Source organism: Heterodontus francisci, chromosome 2 (assembly GCF_036365525.1).
Source record: "Heterodontus francisci isolate sHetFra1 chromosome 2, sHetFra1.hap1, whole genome shotgun sequence".
Taxonomy (NCBI): domain Eukaryota; kingdom Metazoa; phylum Chordata; class Chondrichthyes; order Heterodontiformes; family Heterodontidae; genus Heterodontus; species Heterodontus francisci.
Genome location: NC_090372.1, coordinates 23,495,835 through 23,516,887, shown reverse-complemented (window position 1 = coordinate 23,516,887; position 21,053 = coordinate 23,495,835). Strand labels below are relative to the sequence as shown.

General features: G+C 41.9%; 1 protein-coding gene across 3 annotated transcripts in view; it reads right to left on the bottom strand.

Moving 5' to 3' along the window:
* Window positions 1-21,053, bottom strand: part of cep72 (centrosomal protein 72) — a 234,410-nt gene that overhangs the window by 43,088 nt on the left and 170,269 nt on the right. For all 3 annotated transcript variants that reach the window (XM_068055509.1, XM_068055516.1, XM_068055501.1), the window contains 2 exons: window positions 14,355-14,449; window positions 9,937-9,991 (listed from right to left, as the gene is read on the bottom strand). In XM_068055509.1, the coding sequence (XP_067911610.1) occupies window positions 9,937-9,991; window positions 14,355-14,449 (150 nt within the window). The remainder of the gene's footprint in view (window positions 1-9,936; window positions 9,992-14,354; window positions 14,450-21,053) is intronic.

The window sequence follows — 21,053 nt, the reverse complement described above, 5'->3', positions numbered from 1 at the left end:
GGGTTTCCCTCACCCACCTCAAGCGAAAACTGAGAGAGGCTGACTCTGGGCAAAGAACACACAGACTCAACAGTTTCAAAGGAGCCAAATACATGGTCAAGAAAAAAGAAACAATAAATAATTAATATTAAGATCCTCCTGAAATCTGCAATGCTAGTCCCAGCTACACTTGCCACAGCTGCTTGGTTAATAGTTCCACAGTCTGGGAATAAAACACAGCTTTCTAAAGTTCATATAACTTTTCAATTTCCAAATCTTTCCTTTCATTTTTTTCCCTTGCTTTGTTTCCTTTTACTCGCTTTTCTGTCTGTGTCTTTCTCAAATAATTTATTTGATTGCTCATTGTTCTCCAGTGCTCTCTTTCATTTCTTTTCTGCCTTCTCTTCATGTGTTTGCCACTATTTCTCATCGCTTGGTTTAAATGTGACCTTGAGCCCTCTTATTCCTCATTAAGGAGCTTCTCTGCTGCCATCTGATTCTTCAGCCTCTTAGTTTCTTTGTTACTTAGTTTTGGGTAATGCATTCCTTCTATCCTTTCTGTTTGGCCTTTTAAAACACCAAGTCTGGCTTTGTCCTGCTCTGAAATATTCTGCATTCCCATCCTCATTATGACTGCTGCTTCTATAAGCAGACAGTCAATTCCACATTAATGAAAGCAGCGTTAACCACAGACTGTTGACACCATTCTGGAGACGGACAGCCCGCCCCCTCCACATGATCGGTGGGTGGGGGGGGGTGGGTCGCCCTGGCTATTTTCGCCTGCCGCTGATTTTGGCGGCGGGAGTATAAATTTCAGCTCAATGTATTGAATCTCCAACTTTGCTATTCTATATGGCTGCGTGTCAGATCGCAGTCATCTTAAAATCATACTTTTAAACAAAAAAGAAAACAGAAAGCCAAATACTTCATTCTGCCTCAATGGTAAACAAGCCAAGTCTTTTAAAGCTTCAGGCTGGAGATGACAAACTCAATTCAGCATTAGAATTCCTTCACCAAAAAATTAAATTCTTCCCTAATTAGCTGTGTATGCAAAACAACAATTCAACTTTGAGTCTTGGGGAGACAATCCCGCCCGTATAAAACAGTACATAATCTAATTTACCATGAACAATACCACCAACGATCAGCTAATATATTAAAATGCTTGGCATTTCTGATCTGCACTTGCAGCCTCCAGCCTGAAACCACAAATACTGGTCCTGATACATATGGGTAAGGTGAGGGTGAAAACGGCTGAAGAACCCAGTAAGGCAGAGGTCCTGCCGATCTTAACATAAGTATCTCATTAACATTTTGTAGCTCTGTCTTCCACCTGATGGGCGGTCAAATGGACATCCTGGCCACAGTGCAGAAAGGATCACCAGCGCCAGGAGGCCACTGCTGGGCACCCTTAGGAACGATGCCCAGCAATCGGGCTGCAGACTGGGGCTGGAGGGATCGAAGGCTACCTTGAGGGACCTGGGCAAGCACTCCCGTTCCTCCTGGCTCCCCACTTCCTTTCATTTCTCCCATCCAACATATTGGGGGGGGGGGGGGGGTGGAGTAGGGGCGGTTAACAGAGGCCATTAATTCGACCAAGTTTCCTGGCAAAACTCTGAACAAACTGAATCAGTTTATATTACAATTTCACATTGTGGTCTTAAAAGGCATGACTAGAACGTGGTATAAAGTGCATAACCTAAAGAGCAATCAGCTACTCTAACCATTTTTGATATATTCTAAAATTTAAAGAAAGAAAAACATTGTACAAGTTTAACTTGTGCAGAGGCCCAAAAAGTATCTGAACAGAAGGCTGAACTCGAAGGAAAAAACAAAACTCGTGTCCCAGACTTCTGAGAGGTTAGGCCTTTGGGGGAGGGGATTGGACTAGGAGGACATGGTTAATTTCATAAGTGGTCTTGAAACATGTTTTTTGTGAATGTACTGATGATTTAACTTTAAAAAAAAATATTGCACCATAACAAAGAGAGATGGCACAGAAAGGTATTTTGAATGATTTCATTGGTTTTCCTTCTTGTTGCTATGTTTTATTGGTAGTGGTTTGCTGAATTTTGATTGGGAAGTTCTTGCTTTTGGCTACTTAACTGACACTTTTATTACCTCCATGCTACTTGTTCATTGACTGGCTTCCTATCTGTTTAAGTTATTTTTTTATGATGGGTGAGCAGATTGGTTACAAATATAACATGTATTTTGTCTTTGTGAGCATGTGAGGGTGTCCGATGCACATTTGTGACGAAATACTTCAATAAGTTATTGTAATACCTCAGTTGCCTTAGTTTTTGCAAACTGTTGAACTACTTATTGATGACTAATACAAACCTACCTTGTACACAAAAAGATAAAATTGTATCTACCATTAAGGATACGCAATCAATTAACAAAGCAAACATATCAGTTTATTTTTCGAAGTAGAGATGAGCAAACCACTGCCATTAAGTGACAAATCCCAAATTTGTCTTCATCATGCATTATAAGTACAGTATGCCACTGGGCTTACCCACTTTAAGAGAAGCACAAAACAGCAAATTCAAGAGCACTATGCATTAAAACCTCTCTAAGTCTAACGATAAATTTATAAACATCTGTACCTGTCTGTGAATGCTATCAATACTACTCTGAGTATCTATGAATTACTTTGCTGTCCTTCCGAAGACTACCAGCACAGGGGAATGGTAGATCACTTATCAAAGGCGCATCATTATTCTTCTTTGGAGTTTAATCTCCACATGGAATCAGAAACACTCTCCACTCTTACTGCAGCTTAATTCTTGAGTTCTAAGAAAACGCTGTGGCAAAATTCTATCCACTGAAAAGATCAATTCAATGAAATACACAGAACACTTACCATACGACCATAAGAATTAGAAGTAGGCCATTCAGCCCATCGAACCTGCTCAGCCAACGAGATCATGGTTGATCTGTTTCTGTCTTGAATTCCACACTCCCATCTACCCCCGCCTTAAAAATCTTTGATTCTCTTGCCTAACAAGAATCTATCTACCTCCGCCTTAAAAATTTTCAACGACCCCGCCTCCACCACCTTCTGAGGCAGAGAATTCCAAAGTCGCACAACCCTTTGAAAGAAAAAAATTCTCCTCATCTCTGCCCTAAAAGGCGACCCCTAATTTTAAAACAATGCCCACTAGTTCTCGACTCACCCACAAAAAGGAAACATCCCCTCCACATTCACCCTGTCAAGACCGTTCAGGATCTTATATACTTCAATCGAGTCTCCCCTCACTCTTCTAAACTCCAATGAAAACAAGCCCAGTCTGTCCAACCTTTCCTCATAAGACAACCCCCTCATTTCAGGTATCAATCTAGTAAACCTCCTCTGAACTGCCTCCAATGCATTCACATCCTTCCTTAAATAAGGAGACCAAAACTGCACACAGTATTCGAGATGTGGTCTCACTAATGCCCTGTAAACCTGAAGCATAACATCCTTATTTTTATTTTCAATTCCTCTCCTTTGCTTACTATTTGTGGAGGACCAAGCCATTTCCTCCACCTGGGCAACTGTTTTCTTCAGAAAACCTGTTACAAAATGAGGTATTGGCATTGATATGTTGTTTATTACACAAATAGGGATAATATTCACCATTCTAGGCTGGAGCTATCTTCACCATTTGAAAACAGCTTTGCAAACCCTTCTAGATTGCCCTAGAAACTCCTGGAATTCAAGATCAATTCTGCAGACACTCCTGTGAACAACCAGGAGAAAAATCATAGGGTCATTTTAATCAATTTGACTCTGGCTGGACTCGCAACAAAGAGGGCCAACATGCACCCAGGATGCAATGCAGCCCTGGCACAAGCACATTCCAATTAAACTATGTGATGGATAGATGGTTTCTGAAGTGCAGAGGATTATGGACTCTGTAACCGCCATTGTTGACTGATTAGCATATTGGGGACCAATGGCAGGGGCATTGGGCTGGGGTGGTTTCAGCTAGGAGGTTGGGGATGAAAGTGATCTAACAAGAGTTAGCACTAAATGTTAGAAAAAGTCATTATGCTGGGAATTGTAAACTGTATTATACGGAACGTATCACCTCGTATTACTCTTCTATAAAGCAGAATCCACTGCAGAAAGTTACAGCTCACTCTTGTAGGGAACACTTAGTATAACACAGCTGCCAAATAACACAACACGTAAGTGGTTGGTCAGTTATGGTTTTTAGCCTTTCCCCAGATATTTCAATGACCACTCCCATAAGTATATAGTCACTCATGATGAATTGAAGGGTGACCTTACATGCACAGTATCTGGTCTTGCATCATTGCTCAGAAATCAAACAGGTGAAAATAGCCTGTCAATGCTCAATGTAAACTCACACATTTAAAAGCATCAATGGTAAAGGTAGCGACAGCCATGAAAAACTGCCTTCAGGAGAGAAAATTTGGAGTGGGTTCTGGCTTTTTGTTAAGGTTTTTTTTATTATATACTTACACTTAAATAGTGGTCAAAGCAGAACTTAAAAAGAATGAAGAGAAATACAATGTCTCTGATGCACCTTTATTTTTTCTAATTCTTTTGAGGGACAGTGATAGGAATCGGACTAGTGAAATGAATTTCAGCTCATATGGGGACTCAGGGTAAAGCTAGGGTCTAACTGCTACAGAGAGCATTCTGCAAAACTGAAAGTCCCCACCAATTCTAACTCAGGAGTTAGGATGTTAACAGTTAGAACCATCCAAATTCCTAAGACCTTTACAGTCAAAGGTAAGCAGTTATCAGAGCAGTGAAGCAGTCACTGCTTAATTATTAGGGATAATCCAGGGATGATTCTGCCTTCTGTCTGACTGACTGCTACTGATATTCGGTTGTCCACTAATCTGCACCCTCACCCTGCAAAGATTATGGGAGTGGCTAGTGGACTGCGTCATCTCATTTTCTCCTCTCGTCTTTATTTTTGAAAGACGTACTCAGTGATGAGCAATGACATTGCTTCTAGTTCGACTACAGATCTTGCTATGAATTTTTTGTTGAAAATGGCATATTTGTGTTTAGATTGTTCAATAAAAATTGTTTTTAAAAAAGGCCAATGTTCATCTCTACATTATGCTTCTCTTAACTGTCAAGGTCTGTATCAGCCTTAAGAAAAGGAAAAATAAAAAGAAAGAAAAAGAAGAGAAAAGAATAAGAACTTTCATTTGTAAAACTCCTTTCATGACCTCAGGGCATCCCAAAGTCAATTAAGTACTTTTGAAGCATAGTCATTGTTGAAATGTAAAAATTACACGTAGGGGCATTTTGAGCACCAACCATAACCCAACAATCAACAGCCCAGCACATTGATCTACCAGCTGAAAATAAAGTTCACTCTCACGCCCACAGGCCAAGAATGGACACGGTACTGCAAAAAAATGTACTTTTCCCATATTTGTTGTACCTCTATGACTACAGTCGATGGAGACAGGAGATAGAAAGAGTAAGAGAGATAAAGAGAACAGTGAGAATGCATGGTGGCACTCAAATATGCTGGGCAATGTGCTACACTGGGACACGGGTTCATGTTTCAGAAAGTGCCTTGTTGAAGGATACAGATGCTCCTCACAGAGAGGTGAAACCAAAGGAACTGCGACCAGACTGTGAGCAATCAGCTACAAGTGCAGAATTTGAAAACAGATTGCTTATTTGCTAAATCTATGGTGTGGAAACACATGAAGGGGTGAAGAACGAAATGAATTTCTAAAATAAGAACAGAAAGTGCTGGAAATACTCAGCAGGTCTGGCATCATCTGTGGAGAGAGAAATGAATTTCTATACCGGCTATAAAAAGGGGTCAATCCTACAAATAGGATTTTGTGAAGCATCTGGTGACATCTAAGCCATTAGATATACAAGGTGAAGCTATTTTATATTCCATTCTTTGTGACTGTGTTATTGCTGTTGTCATGTTTGGCCTCCATCTGCCAAGAACGGGGCACATTAATTTTGTCATGAGCATTGATTTTAAACTGTTAACGGGGTTAAGAGAGGACTTGTTAAACAGATCAGCTGTGGCTGGAAAGGATATTTGCATACTAACAGACAGTGTTTGAAAGGACAAAGCAGCCCTGACATTCAACCCACAATGGACTTTTGATCATCAGACCTTGAAGGTGCAGGAGCTCGCATCCCAGGTTGACTGCTAAGATGGCCAAATACACAAATGAACATGGTCAAACCAGCTAGTCAAATGAGTTCCGAAGAAGGGTCACTGACCCGAAACGTTAACTCTGCTTCTCTTTCCACAGATGCTGCCAGACCTGCTGAGTGAATCCAGCATTTCTTGTTTTTGAGTCAAATGACTAACCTGCTCAGCAACCTGAGTTTTTTGAATTTATACAAACAGTTTGGGCAGAAAGCTGTTTGCTCCTGGACTGAGAAGATCTCTCTCCTGTCTGCTCCCATCTCTTTCTCACAAGCCTCTGAATCCACTGAAGACACATGAACCCCAAGAGAGAAAAGTCTCCTACAGTGAACAAGGTTTAAGAAGAATTCTGGGCCCCAACGAAAAGCAAGATCTACCTATGATCAAGGACTCTAAAGTGAGCTCGAAGAACCATAACAATTCCTCTTCAGATACTGCCTCAAACTTTTCCACTTTATTTTTCTTCTGCTGTTTTCTGTCTCTAATTGCATGTGTAACGCATATGCATGCTAGCGTGGGCCCGTCGTGTATTCGTAGGTGTTAACCAAATTAGAATTTAAGTTCAATAAATTTCAACTTTTCTTTTTTAAACCTAAGAAAGCCTGCTTGTGCTGATTTCTTTGCCTTATAATTGGAAAACTGTGAACAAGGATTCATCAAGGGGGAGCTAAAAACATGGTGTGTTTAAAATTAAACCCTGTTACAGTAAGACCATGTGAACCCTAGACCTCTCTCACCTGGTCATAACACCGTTTAATAGCTTTTTACCATACCATATGACCATAAGAATTAGGAAAAGTAGGCCATTCAGCCATCAAGCCTGCTCAGCCATTCAATGAGATTATGGCTGATCTGTTTCGGTCTCGAATTCCACACTCCCATATACATTTGACATCACCAACTTGGGGCAGATATATAGAAGCTTTGCAGCTAATTGTACCAATAAACAACATGGCAATTAAAGCAATGGTTTGGAAGGAATCAAATATGTGGGGAAATTTATCAGCTGCTTACAACTGTACAGGCGCCCAGTGAATCTGCATTTTCACAGAAGATTTAATCCTAACCCAATCTGGATCGCCCTTGTCTTTGAACACAACCATGCAACCAGGTCCTAAACCACTCAGTCTCAATACAACCTGACCTGTCTCTCCCTTCCTTCAAACATAGCAAGGCTCTGTCCCATTAAACATCAACCTTTCCACTCTACTGAATTCCATCAAACACTGGCAATAATTTCAAGCATTGCAGTCCCACCAAATCAACAACAGTCTGTGTAGCTGGAAACCCTAATTTCATCCTTCAGCACCGTTATTTCTAAAAAACAACTGTATATTTTAATTTCATACACATGGGGGAGTCTGTTCTAAGACATTTACCCCTCTAGTCACTCAGTCTGCATTGATCCAAACTTTTTTCCTATGGTTTATATTATCAGAATTTATCATATTGCTGCCTTGTAACACCCTCTTATGTCTGTTAAACCATATCTATATTGTGACCTGTTTTGTTTAATCCATGAAATATAATTTTCATGGACCAAATAACTTCTTGTGGCAAGTGTGCCATGTTTTTACTACTTTTTAAAATTTTCTCCCAATTATAGTTTTTTGTTTTCGGCTACTACAATATAAAATGAAAGGCACATCAAGAGCTTGTGAGATTTTATCTCTGGCAAATTATTCAGCTTTGTCTGTTTGCTGGATAAATATCAAATTAGCTAATGTCTATCCTCTTCACACTTCATTCCATTGAAATTAATGACTCTTCACACTTCATTCCATTGAAATTAATGACACCACACATTCTACTATATGTAAGATTAACATATGTAAGTTACTCTAGTAAATTATTTGGGTCTAGTCAAATGGGTATTTAAGACAATTACAGACAATACTAGTTGATTCCAGTAAAGTTGCAATAGAGCAATATTCCAGAACTGAAGTTTCCTGTCTTTTTGCCATTCAGATCTAACTGAATGGGTAGAGATTACAAGTTTAAGATGTGTTAATAACCTGGATTTTGTGGTCAACAGCAGAGCCACTGATCATCTTTCACTTTTTATAAATTTTACAGAGTGAAATAAAGATTGTGACAGACAAATTAAAAGCTGAAACACCGTAAACTTAAAAAAAATTTTTTTTTTTTTAGCTTAGTGGAAAAATGCGACATTACACAAACATAAAATTAGAGTCCTAATAAAATTAAAGTCAATGGGAATCAGGGGGAAAAATCTACACTAGTTGGAGTCATACCTAGCACAAAGGAAGATGGTTGTGCTTGTTGGTAGCCAATCATCTCAGCTCCAAGACATTACTGCAGGAGTTCCTGAGAGCAATTTCCTAGGCCCAATCATCTTTAGCTGCTTCAATGATCTTCCCTCTAGGTCAGAAGTGGGAATATTCACCGATTGCAGTGTTCAGTTCTTTTCACAACTCCTCGGTTAATGAAGCAATCTGTGCCCACGTGCAGCAAGACAAGGACAACATTCAGGCATGGGCTGATAAGTGGCAAATAACATTTGCACCACACAAGTCCCAGGCAATCAGCATCTCCAACAAGAGAGAATGTAAGCACCTCCCCTTGACATTCAACAGCATTAGCATTGCTAATTCTCCCACCACCAACATCCTGAATACTGCGGCTATAAACAGCAGGTCAGTTGGGAATTCTGTGGCGAGTAACTCACCTCCTGATTCCCCAAAGCTTGTTCACAATCGACAAAGGACATACTTTATTTATTTTTATTTTAGAGTTACAGCACTGAAACAGGCCCTTCGGCCCACCGAGTCTGTGCCGACCATCAACCACCCACTTATACTAATCCTACACTAATCCCATATTCCTACCACATCCCCACCTGCCCCTATATTCCCCTACCACCTACCTATACTAGGGGCAATTTCTAATGGCCAATTTACCTATCAACCTGCAAGTCTTTGGCATGTGGGAGGAAACCGGAGCACCCGGAGGAAACCCACGCAGACACAGGGAGAACTTGCAAACTCCACACAGGCAGTACCCGGAATTGAACCCGGGTCGCTGGAGCTGTGAGGCTGCGGTGCTAACCACTGCGCCACTCATACAAAAATGAGTTAGGAGCAGAGTAGGCCACTCGGCCCTTCGAGCCTGCTCCGCCATTGAACAAATTCAAGGCTGAACTGATTACTCCACATTTCCACCTACCCCCGATAACCTTCCACGGGGCAATGTTAATGGTAATTTTGAAAACGAGAAGGATGGTAACTGGACAAAGGAAGCCAACAACAATGTTGGCAAATATGGAAGTTAGCAGAAGGAGCTGAGTGGTCACAAGTTGGTTGAAGACAGGATCAAGGGAGTAGGAAGTAGATCTCAGGAAGAGATGAGATAAGAGAGATGAGGGGTTTGGTGGTAGGGAGAGATTGTGAAGAGAAAAAGGAGATGGGAGAAAAACTCCAGACTAATATCAGATTCATGCAAGATTGTGTGGGAACACTGCGTTGGAGGTGAGGAGCAGGGAAGAGGAAGTGGAGGTTATGGCAGAAACAAATGGATGGAGGATCTCAATTCTCAGAGATGATGAAATTTATGAGCTCCACACACTTGATGATGGAGGCAGTGATGGGAATGGTGGGGAAAGGGCTTTGAGAAGACAGTTAATTGTGAAGAACTGTTTAGCATCACTTAAGTTAGAAACAAATTCTTGGGAAACCGAATATCAGAAAAATTCAGCTCATCTGCTTCACCATCCCCAAAAGTACTGGAATGTTTAGCAATATTTGATGATCATATTTTAAAGGAAATGAATTACCTTCGGTAAATTCTTGAATTTCTACAGAACTTTTCTTCTGCGAATTCACAATAACCTAAGTGGTATTAAGAAACAAACCAAAAAGGATTAACAAATGATCAGTAACTTCACAAGGACATGAAAATTCAAAGTATGAAGTCAGAAAAAGGCACAAGTCCACTGAGCCTGTTTCCTTTTGACAGGCCATATACACTTTGATGTACTATAGTCTTTAAAGCAAACTCATCTCCAGAGTAAGTGCGCAAGAAAAAAATCACTCAAATCTCTCCCTGACTTTGACATCTTACAAGACTGTAGGAGAGTAATCTTACACTTCAATCTAACATCACACCCATAATTGTTGCATTCCACAGATGACATTTCAATGTCATGTCAACAAATTGAGCATGCACATAGTTTTTTAAAAAAAGTTTGGCAAATGGTTGAAAATTTCAGTTAAGTAAATATAGTTTAACAAAAACATTATAAGTAAATCATTTCATGATCCTCAGCTGTGGGAATTGCTACAAAAAATCTGCACTCACCCACCCACAGTTTTAGCATGGGAGAGGAACATATGATGTATTCAGGGGCATTATGTCTAAAGAAGAAGGGTACCTAAAATCATAAGACGTTCTGGCCCTCATATGGGTAGGTGATGGCAGGAAGGAAAGAATCTGACCTATGACAGCTTTCCTTAATAACTATTAAAAAAATGTATAATGACAGTAAGAACAGATCTCTTTGTTTTGTTAAAGCAGTTCCTTGACTCCATGACAACACACTATAATGCAGAAACTGCAGTTTATTATTGTGACTGAATTTTGATACTATACTCCCATAAAGGAGAAAGGTTCCTCTGTCCAAACTGTTTCTAAAAAAAAAAAAAAACACTTTACACCATTTTTGAAACACAAAACACAGTTCGTGGTGTTCTAAAGTTACAGCGCAAACTGCTTTGGATGCTGCAATTATAATTTGGCTTGGTTGCATGCTCACAAAACAAGGCAGCGACTCCTACTCAAATAATCTGCGTGGGACTAATAGGATAAGCCTCAACGTGAGAGAAAGGAAGAAAAAGACTTGTATTTATATAGCTCCTTCCATGACCTTTGGAATCCTAAGGGTTTATAGTTGTTAATCTGTTAATTGCGTGTCAATGGTTTGATTATATGCAGGTGAAGGGTGTTAACTTGGGTCTTAGTTGAACACTTATAAGCAGACACTCACTGAAACCAGTGGAGGGTTTTGAGTGAAGAGATACACATTTGCAATCCTTTTATTCTGCAAGTGTGAAACTGAGTAAATATAGGCTCCAGCATTACCCTTCCATAACAAGCTTTATGGAATTTAACAACAATGACTACTTCCGATGTGTAGTCCCTGTTATAATGTAGATTTTTACTCGCAGCGAGGTCCCACAAGCAGCAAGATAAAATGCAAAGCATACTTGAGGCCTTAGGGTCTACTTCTGCTCCTATTTCCTTATGTAAATGAAATGATCATCTGTGGTGTTGGGTGAGAGATAAATGCTGACCAATATACCAGGGAAAATTCCCCTCTTCTTCAAAATAGTGCCATGGGATTTTTTTATGTCGCCTGAAAAAGACCAACCTCAGTTTAACATCTCGTCCAAAAGACAACACCTGCTAAAATGCAGTACTGCACTTTAGTGTCAACTGACACTAAGGTTGGAATTTTTCGTTGGGCAGAGGGCCCCGTCCAACAGCCGAAAAGTCAGTGGCCAGCCCGCCTCTGCCACACCGGGATTTTACGCTCCCCAGACCCTTAATTGGTCTTGGGCGGGCCGTCAACCTCCTTGAAGCAGGAAGTCCCATCTAATGGAGTTGCTGGCCAATCAGTGGGCCGGCAGCTCCAAGTACCGGGAGCAGTGGCCACTGCTGGGAATACACCCAGCCATCGCAAGGACGATGAAGGACGGGCCTGGAACAAGGTTACGTTTTTAGGGCTTCGCTGGGGACAACCGGTCAGGCCCCTGAAAGGCATGGGGGGGTGGGTCGGTTAGGAGAGCTTTGGGGGTGGTTGGGGCTTCGGGGGTGGCCCTCCGCGGGGCACATGGTGCCGATCAGGAGGGCCCCCCCCACCAGCCCGCAAGGTGGCTGCCTGGTTTCACCTGGTTGGCATGGGGCGGGCAGCTTCTCGCCGCCGCCTCCCCGTGTAAATTTGCAACGGGGATGGAAGGGGATCGGGAACGGCCCATCCGCCTCTCGCTCATTTATGCTCCCACCTGCCACCAGCCCGCTCGTTTGTGGGGGGCATAAAATTCCAGTCTATGTGTCTCCGGTGTACAGTAGCACAGTGGTTATGTTACTGGACTAGTACTCCAGAGGCCCAGACTAATAATCCAGAGGCATGAGTTCAAAGCTCACCACAGCAGCTGGGGAATTTAAATATTGTTAATTAATTAAATAAAATCTGGAGTAAAAAGCTAGTATTGGTAATGGTGATCATGAAACGATTCAATGATCGTAAAAACTCATCTCATTCGCTTATGTCTGTTGGGGAAGAAAATCTGATGCCTTACTTGGTCTGGCCTATGTGACTCCAGGCCTACAGCAACATGGTTAGCTCTTAATTGCTCACTAAAATGGACTATCAAGTCACTCATTTGTACTCAGGAAGGTGACTCACCATCACCTGCTCAAGGGCAATTAGTGATGTGCAAACAAATGCTGGCCTCGCTGTTGACGCTGACATCCCATGAATGAACATAAAAAGAGTGAGGCTTGAACACACAACCTTCTGATTCAAGCCAGAGTGAGCCTCTGCATTCAGAACAAAGCAAGTATTAAGCAAGCATTTTTGTTCACAGAAGTTATGAGGGTGCTTAGTTTTTATGGTATCTAATTTATGGTATTGCCTAACTAGCAAATGATTTTGTCTACTGTAATGGACCTTTACATTTTGTCATTTACACTCTATTGTCTAGTCATTACTACAGAAGGGCCCTGACAACATCCAAAGTTTGATTCCTGGCTGTGCTGAGCTAGATGATATCAGCCATTATAGTTAGCCTGGTTTAAGGAACGGTGGTGGGAAGGTAGGGGGGATAGTCAGGATTTGTGTTCCTGACATTGCATGATGATTCCAGCTGGAAAGTGACTGTCGGGGCATTGGTCGAGTACATGATCTAGCATGGCTGGATACTTGCCATGGTAAGATTACGTGTTAACACTGAAGTGACAAGTGGTCACTTTAAGTCAGAGTTATACAGCACAGAAACAGGCCCTTCGGCCCATTGCGTCTGTGCCGGCTATCAAACGCCTAACTATTCTAATCCCATTTTACAGCACTTGGCCCATAGCCTTGTATGCTATGGCGCAAAATATCAAAAGTTATGCTGCAGCCCCCAGCAGGTGTTTGAAAAATGGGACAGGAAAGGAAAAACAACTCAAAAGAAAAGTCACGAGAGAATGAGTGCCTCAAGCACTTCTATGTAAACACACTCAACACAATCATTCTCCAACCACTTCAATCAAAACACAGTAATTCTCCGACCATATCCATCCAAAAATAATAATTTTCAAATGCAGTCACTGTTTGACCAAGATCAGAGACAAAGAGATGGTCAGTACCTTTGTCAGTGTTACTCACAAACCCAATGCTTGTAATTGTGTCAGAGCCAATCAAAAGCCAATTTTGAACCAAATGGGTTCCCACTCCAGAATGATCAGAACATATATTCAATGACTTTCTTAAGCAAGATATTAGGTTATACTTTATGATACTTATAAATATGATAGTATTAAAGCTTAACGAGAGAGTAATTATAAGGAAAAAATAATGCAGGGATGACAAGGCAAGCAGAAGTAAAGCATTTGAAATGTTTTTAATATTGATTTGAAGTGTAAGTTCTTATTTTAGTAGAGAACAAATTTTACAGTAATATCACTATCCCTGAAATTCAGGGTTTATGACCAGCTCCTTCAATGTTTGAGTGCTAAAATGCACCATCTGCTCTGTTGCAAGCTGTACAACCCCAGATGTAATCCCTGATCTTCACTGAGTTAGCTGTTTAGTTACAGAGCAGCAGTGGGAAAAATATATTTGGAATTATTTCTAAAAACTTAATAACTAACAAAAGGGATCTGTAATTTCCTGGAGTTGTCAGAAGGGCGTGGGTGAAAATACAAGGACATGCAATGAAATGAACAGGAGTCAATAGGAAACAATGCACACATAGAGCACAAGTAGTACATTTTTTGTTAACCTGGAGACAATTTCACAAAATGTACCTTTGACTAATTAGCAATTTTGGTGAGGGTAGACGAGAAAATTGTCTTTCCAACAAAACCCCTTGCAAAATGTTCGTACTATATCAAGGAGAACTGAATGTTACAGTAATTCAATAATAACAAGGTTATGCACCGTAACAGTATACTTCACTTATTCTCAATAGTAAGGATCAGTCTTGAAACCTTAGGAATGTTGACCGACAGGGACCTGGTTGACTGTAAGGAGTTTCTCGTCACAGCTTCCTGGCTTCCTGCAGCATCATCAATCGCGCGAATACCTGGTTTTGTTGGGGAGGGTGAAAGAGAATGAGAAGCAACAATTATTCCAACAATATATAGCAAGATAAACACTCAATTCCAGTTCACACTGCTCGTACTTTTCAGCTAAGTAAAAAGCTGCTCCATAGAAGCGGTGCAAATTCCACAAAAAAAAACAGAAACAAATTCCCATTAAAGACTTTTTAAATCTGGAATAAATTACTTCGGTACAGCACGGTGGTTAAAGTTGGAACTTGAAATCCGCATACAAAACAACCTGTGCAGAAAGAAAGTTTGGCAAAGGGTGGTTTTGGAAATAATTCGTCAAAGGAGCTGAAATAAACAAATAAGCATTCGTGACTCCTCAGATACTAAAGCAGTCCATGTCCATATGCAACAAGACCTGGACAACATTCAGGCTTGGGCTGATAAGTGACAAGTTACATTCGTGCCACACAAATGCCAGGCAATGATCATCTCCAACAAGAGAGAATCCAACCATCACCCCATGACACTCAATGGCATTACCAATGCTAAATCCCCCACGATCAACATCCTGGGGGTTACCACTGACCAGAAATTGAACTGGATAAGCGATAGAAGTACTGTGGCTAAAAGAGCAAGTCAGAGGCTGGCAATTCTGTGGCAAGTAACTCACCTTCTGACTCCCCAAAGCCTCTCAACCATCTACAAGGCACAAGTCAGGGATGTGATGGAATACTCTCCACTTGCCTGGATGAGTGCAGCTCCAACAACACTCAAAAGCTCGACAGCATCCATGACAAAGCAGTCTGTTTGATTGGCACCCCATCCACCAGCTTCAACATTCACTCCCTTTGCCACCACGCACAGTGGCAGCAGTATCATCTACAAGATGCACTGCAGCAACTCACCAAGACTCCTTCGACAGCACCTTCCAAAACCGTGACCTCTATCACCTAGAAGGACAAGGGCAGCAGACGCATGGGAACACCACCACCTGCAAGTTCCCCTCCAAGCCACACTCCATCCTAACTTGGAACTACATCGCCGTTCCTTCACTCTCGCTGGGTCAAAATCCTGGAACTCCCCTCCTAATAGCACTGTGGGTGTACCTACACCAGATGGACTGCCGCGGTTCAAGAAGGCAGTTCACCACCAACTTCTCAAGGGAAATTAAGGATGGTCAATAAATGCTGGCCTAGCCAGCAATGCCCACATCCCATGAAAGGTAAATTTTAAAAAAGGCTATTTTTCTGACTGGAGGATGGTAGACACTGGTGTTCCCCAAGGGTCAGTGCTAGGACCACTGCTTTTTTTGCTACATATAAATGACTTGGATATTGGAACTGAGTAAAATTTCAAAAGTTGCCACTGATACCAAACTTGGAGGTGTGGCAGACAGAGAGGATGATACAAATCAACTGCAACAGGAGGACACAACTAGGCTAGCAAAATGGGCAGACAAGTGACAGATGGAATTTAATGCAGAGAAGTGCGAGGTGATGCATTTTAGCAGAAGGGATAGGGAGAGGCAAGATAGACTAAATGGCACAGCTTTAACGAGAGTACAGGAGCAGTGTAACCAGTGGCGGGGGGAGGGGGGAGGGCAGGCAGGAGTCCATGTGCACAGACCTTTAATGGTGGCAGGACATATTGAGAGAGTAGTTAGCAAAGCATAGCCTTCATAAATAGAGATATTGGGTACAAAAGCAGCCAAGTTACGCTGAACCTTTATAAAGCTAGGTTAGGCCATCAGCAGTTCAGTTCTGGTCACCACACTTTAGAAAGAATGTGAGGGTCATGGAGAGGATGCAGAGGAGATTTACCACAATGGTTCCAGGGATGAGCAATTTTACCTACAAGGTTAGGTTGGAGAAGCTTGGGTTGTTCTCCTTGGAGCAAAGGAGGTTGAGGGTAGATTTGATAGAGGTACACAAGATTATGACAGGCTTTGAAAAAGTGGGCAAACAAAAGCTGTTCCCATTAGCTGATGGTACAAGGACTAGAGGCCACAGAGTGAAGGTTTTGGGTAAGAGATGCAGGGGGAATGTGAGGTAGAACTTTTTATCTGCAGCGAGTTGTAATGACCTTGAACTCAATGCCTACAAGGGTGGTGGAAGCAGAGATGAAGAATGATTTCAAAAGGAAATTGGATGGGCACTTGAGGGAAATAAATTTGCAGGGCTAAGGGGATAGAGCAGGGGGGAATGGGGCTGATTGCAATGCTCTATAGAGAGCTTGCCTGGACTCGGGTCAAAATGGCTTCCTTCTGCGTTGTAATGACGCTATAACTGTGGAATTTCAGAAGTTGGGTGAAAGTCTGCACACAAAGTTCATTCCAGTTGCAATCATTAAATTTATGACTTTTTCCATCATGACCTCTGCAATTAATGAAGAGCTATCACCATTAACTACAGGCACCAAATTATTGATCAACCCACAACTCATTGCTTTACTCAGAGCAGTCATAAAAATAAGCAGCTCTAGAAGACACTGCAATTTAACCCTTGCTGGACTAACCATGTTCACCATATACCTAAGAAATTATAGAAGCGACCTTGTGGGCAGACCTCTGCACCAACTTTTACATCAAGTATTGCAAGATAATCCGTTCAGAGTTTACCGGCACAATGACATTCAGAACAACAGAAGGCACACATAGAACAGAAACACCTTTAAACTTCCTGTTGGAAGCTGCTTTGCAAAGAAAGATAGCTTGAGTTTGGTACCTCAGTGGGTGTCAGCCTGGACTCAGTAGTATCATTCTCCCCTCAGACTCAGAAGGTTGTAAGTTCAAGGCCCGACTTCAAGCAGTCATTTCACTTCAATACCGAGGGTGCTGCATTGTTGAAGGTGCCAACTTTCCTGGCCAACAAATATCCCTCAACCAACAGCAGCAAAAACAGAACAACTTGCTGCATGCAAACTGATGGACATGGTTTCTGACATTCCAACAGCGATTACACTTCAAAAAGTGTTGCAGTCGTCCATTCTAAACAACCTTTCATCTGCACAGCAGTTTTCAGGGGTAAAGTTTTCTTATATGTAGCAGTTCCTATGCCATTCAATTCACCTCTACAGTGCAATAGGTTCACATTCCTTATGTGTATAGGCCTTTGCTGCTTGTTAGGGAAGTGGGCAAAAATCAAAGTTTCAAGCTGAGGACTGATAGCCTGGGACAAAGGGTTATCAATAGTGATGTGTGTTCATCAGGCCTCCAACAATAGCTAGTCAGATTCAGTTTCCTATCAGATATCAAATGCCTAAGAACTACAAATTATACATGAAGAGGAATTGATTTGCGCTGCTTAATTGAAGGGATACGCCTATTTAAATATGAGTAGGAGTAGTGCAAATCTAGTTTGACAAAGTGGAAAGCTGTTTTTTTTTGACAAAATACCTTTGGTGACTGATAGCAAGAAAGAATTTGGTTACCATTTTCCTGCGTTGAATATACTCTTTGGCAATTAATATAAAGACAACTACTTATTCTATGATCAGTCAAGCCAAGGAGTTTCTGAGCCAGAGAGCTGAAGGCCCCAGATTCAGTTCCCATTCCGTGGTGCATACATAATCTCTGGCAAGATGGCATGAGGAATGCTATCAAAAGCTTCAGCTTTCCTGGGCTCAACACCTCCTTCCACTGTGATCTCTTACACAGAAAAGGACAAGAGTAGAAATGTCAGGGGAACACCATTTCACTCCAAGTCACACAAACATACATCACTGTTCCTTCATTGTCACTGCGTTAACATCCTGAAATTTTCCACTTAAAATCACTGTGGCATCACGATCACCATGAGGACTGCAGTGATTCAATGGTAAAGCCCACCATCTACTCTGGGGAACTAAGGATGGGCAATAAGCTTTGGCAGCAACACCCACATTTCACAAACAAACAAATAAAGCAATCCATCAACACTGAAGGTTTTCTTTGCAGTTATCACAGTGGCTTCTTTGCTTTTCTGTCACTTTACAGTACAAGATCTAAACTTTCCACCAAATGCTTGCTAAAACTAAGGATCTCCAACAGACTCTACTAAAATACTGGCACACGCCTAACAGAAAATTTTCTGAAGTCTGAAATTTTCTGAAGTCTGGGTCCCAATCCTGGCCTACTGCTACCAGCTGGCTGTGAGTCAGCAGCAGCTTGCAAAAGGTGTATATTTCAACTGACAGCCCACAGTAACTCAGAACGATACAACCAGCTCAGAGCAAGGAGAGGCTTCTGTGGTGTCCTGGCCAATATTTATTCTTCAACCAACATCACTGTCACAAATTATCTGATTATGATGTTGCTGTTTGTGGGACCCTATTGCATACAAATTTAGTTACCCCATTTCCTTCATTAGAACTGTGACTACAAAAGTACCTTACTAGCAGTGAAGTACTTTGGGATATTCCGAAGTTGTGAATTGTACTATATCAATGCAAGTCTTTCTTTCTTTACAGTGGCAAAAGTAAAACCCACTGAACAATGGCTCAGTGAGCAAGTAGAGTGTTAGTCCAGATATCATCTGCAGACCAAGCCAAACTGCAAGCCTCACCTATCACTAAACTTTATACGCTGCAGCTTGTGGGCTTTGACAGTGATTCTTTAAAGGTACTGTAACCAAAGAACTGCTGCAGTAATGAAAAAGAAATGCATGATTGTGATCAGTTGCTTTCTGTAACTCAATTATACCAAAAATTAACCTTTTAAAAGCACTTTCGTGCATGTCAGAACAACAAAATGTAACATGCAATATAATTATACTCAGTTTCACAATTGCCACATCAATTTTACATTTACTAGAACACCTGCAGCTCAAGTACTATTGTAAACTATGATATCAGATTTGTATTTCCTTACTGGCATAACTTAACAGTCTACTTACTGTAAGGAAATAACCTCAACATGACATGAGATTCTTAAACACATGGTAGATCTCAATTACTTTTCCACTCCTTCACCTGTTTTGCACTTCACACACCTGCAGCTGTACCTCCCCGCTGCCAGCCTTCAACATGACATGGCAGCAGACTATGCAACTCCACCTCGACCACACCACCACAAACAGTCCAGTAGCAACAGCAGCACTAGCTGCCTTCTCAACCACATGCCCCTCCACAGGATAGATGGGATGGACAGTGAGATCCAGCTAGAAGGAGGCGAGACCCCAACACAGGGTCTACAGGCAGAGGATCTGCTCGCGACATGTGTGAGCACCATTGCCTCAGGCTCTCACAGGTCACTGCTGACATCTGCAGCCTCATGGAATAAGACCACGTCCCCAGTAAACAATGTCAACAGCCAACAAGGTGCCGATCACTGGAGGACCATTTCCTTCCACCCACCTCCCCCCACTCCACCCACCCAAATGGGTCTCTGTCTCTCACCAAGTTGTGTGCTCTTGTCTCCTGCAAGGAGAGAAGACAGAAAAGTCTGAGTGTTTGTAATAGCTTGTGTGGAGAGGAGAGAAGGACATCATTTGTGCAGCGAGACTGTGGGGCATGGGTGCAAAAAAGCAATAGGTTGAGTGTGAGGGTTAGCGTTGGTTGCAAGGAGAGGAGTGATTGAAGCTGCAAGATGTGTTGGCCTGAGGCATACTGCGCAGGAGAATGCTGGGAAAGTCAGAGTGTGGAGCTTGGCACCTGTCATGCCATCTGAGGTCCTCGATCCTCTTGTGCATGGTCTCCAGGTTGAAGGGACCACACTCCTGCCGATCACTTCCTCAGTCACTTCCAAATATTCCTGCTTGGCTGGAAAGGTTGTCCTCTTCCTCCAGTCCTTGGGAGAGCTCACCTCACTGCAGCCACTCAGATCCCACAGCAGGACCTCCTCTTAAGAGTGAGGCACAGCTTTCTCAGGTCTGCTCTTGATTCCTGTAGTTGCTGCAGCCTCGAAAACCAGGGTGCTGGTGAGCCCTTGTAACCCATGCCATGGTCTCTTTAATTCGAAATCCTTCCTTTGACAGAATGGATGCATCACAACGAAGCCAAACTGTGCAAGGAATGCTTTCAAAAATGTGAGCAGTAATATTACTTTGCGAGGGAACAATGCCAAAGAGAGTCATAGTGCAGATTTTCCACTCTGCATGATGCTCCAAAAGTTAGTTCCTGTCAAGGGTAATCAGATATCTCACTGACTAAAATCTTGTTAAATATGGAGCTAAACTGGTTGTCTTTAATTTATTGTTTCAATTCACATTGACTATAACCAAGAGGAGCATAGCAGTTTTTAAAGTTAATCTTGCTCACATCTCAATTTACAGAAATAGAACAGCAGTGACATGATGATGCAGCACATTGAATTACCACCAAATGGGGCACACTGGTTTAAACCTCCACAGCGATGAGACTCAATTGTGATAAGGCACACCATGTGAATTCTAGCCGTTACCCCTCTGGGAGAGGGGAAAAGAAATTTCCAAGTAAAGTTGCCACTAACATTGCTGTGTACCTTGTAGATGCTGGCACAAAGGAGCAGTAGTGGGAAACTGGGAGCAGGTCAATCACAGGCATTAATACCCATTTAAGGTACTAGAGAAGGAAGGGGAAATAGAAGATAAATTCAGTAAATGGTCTTTCATCTGCGGGATAACTCATAATGGAAAAGCAATAAAACATCTGGTTTTGTTCCTTTGAGGTATTCATTTCTCC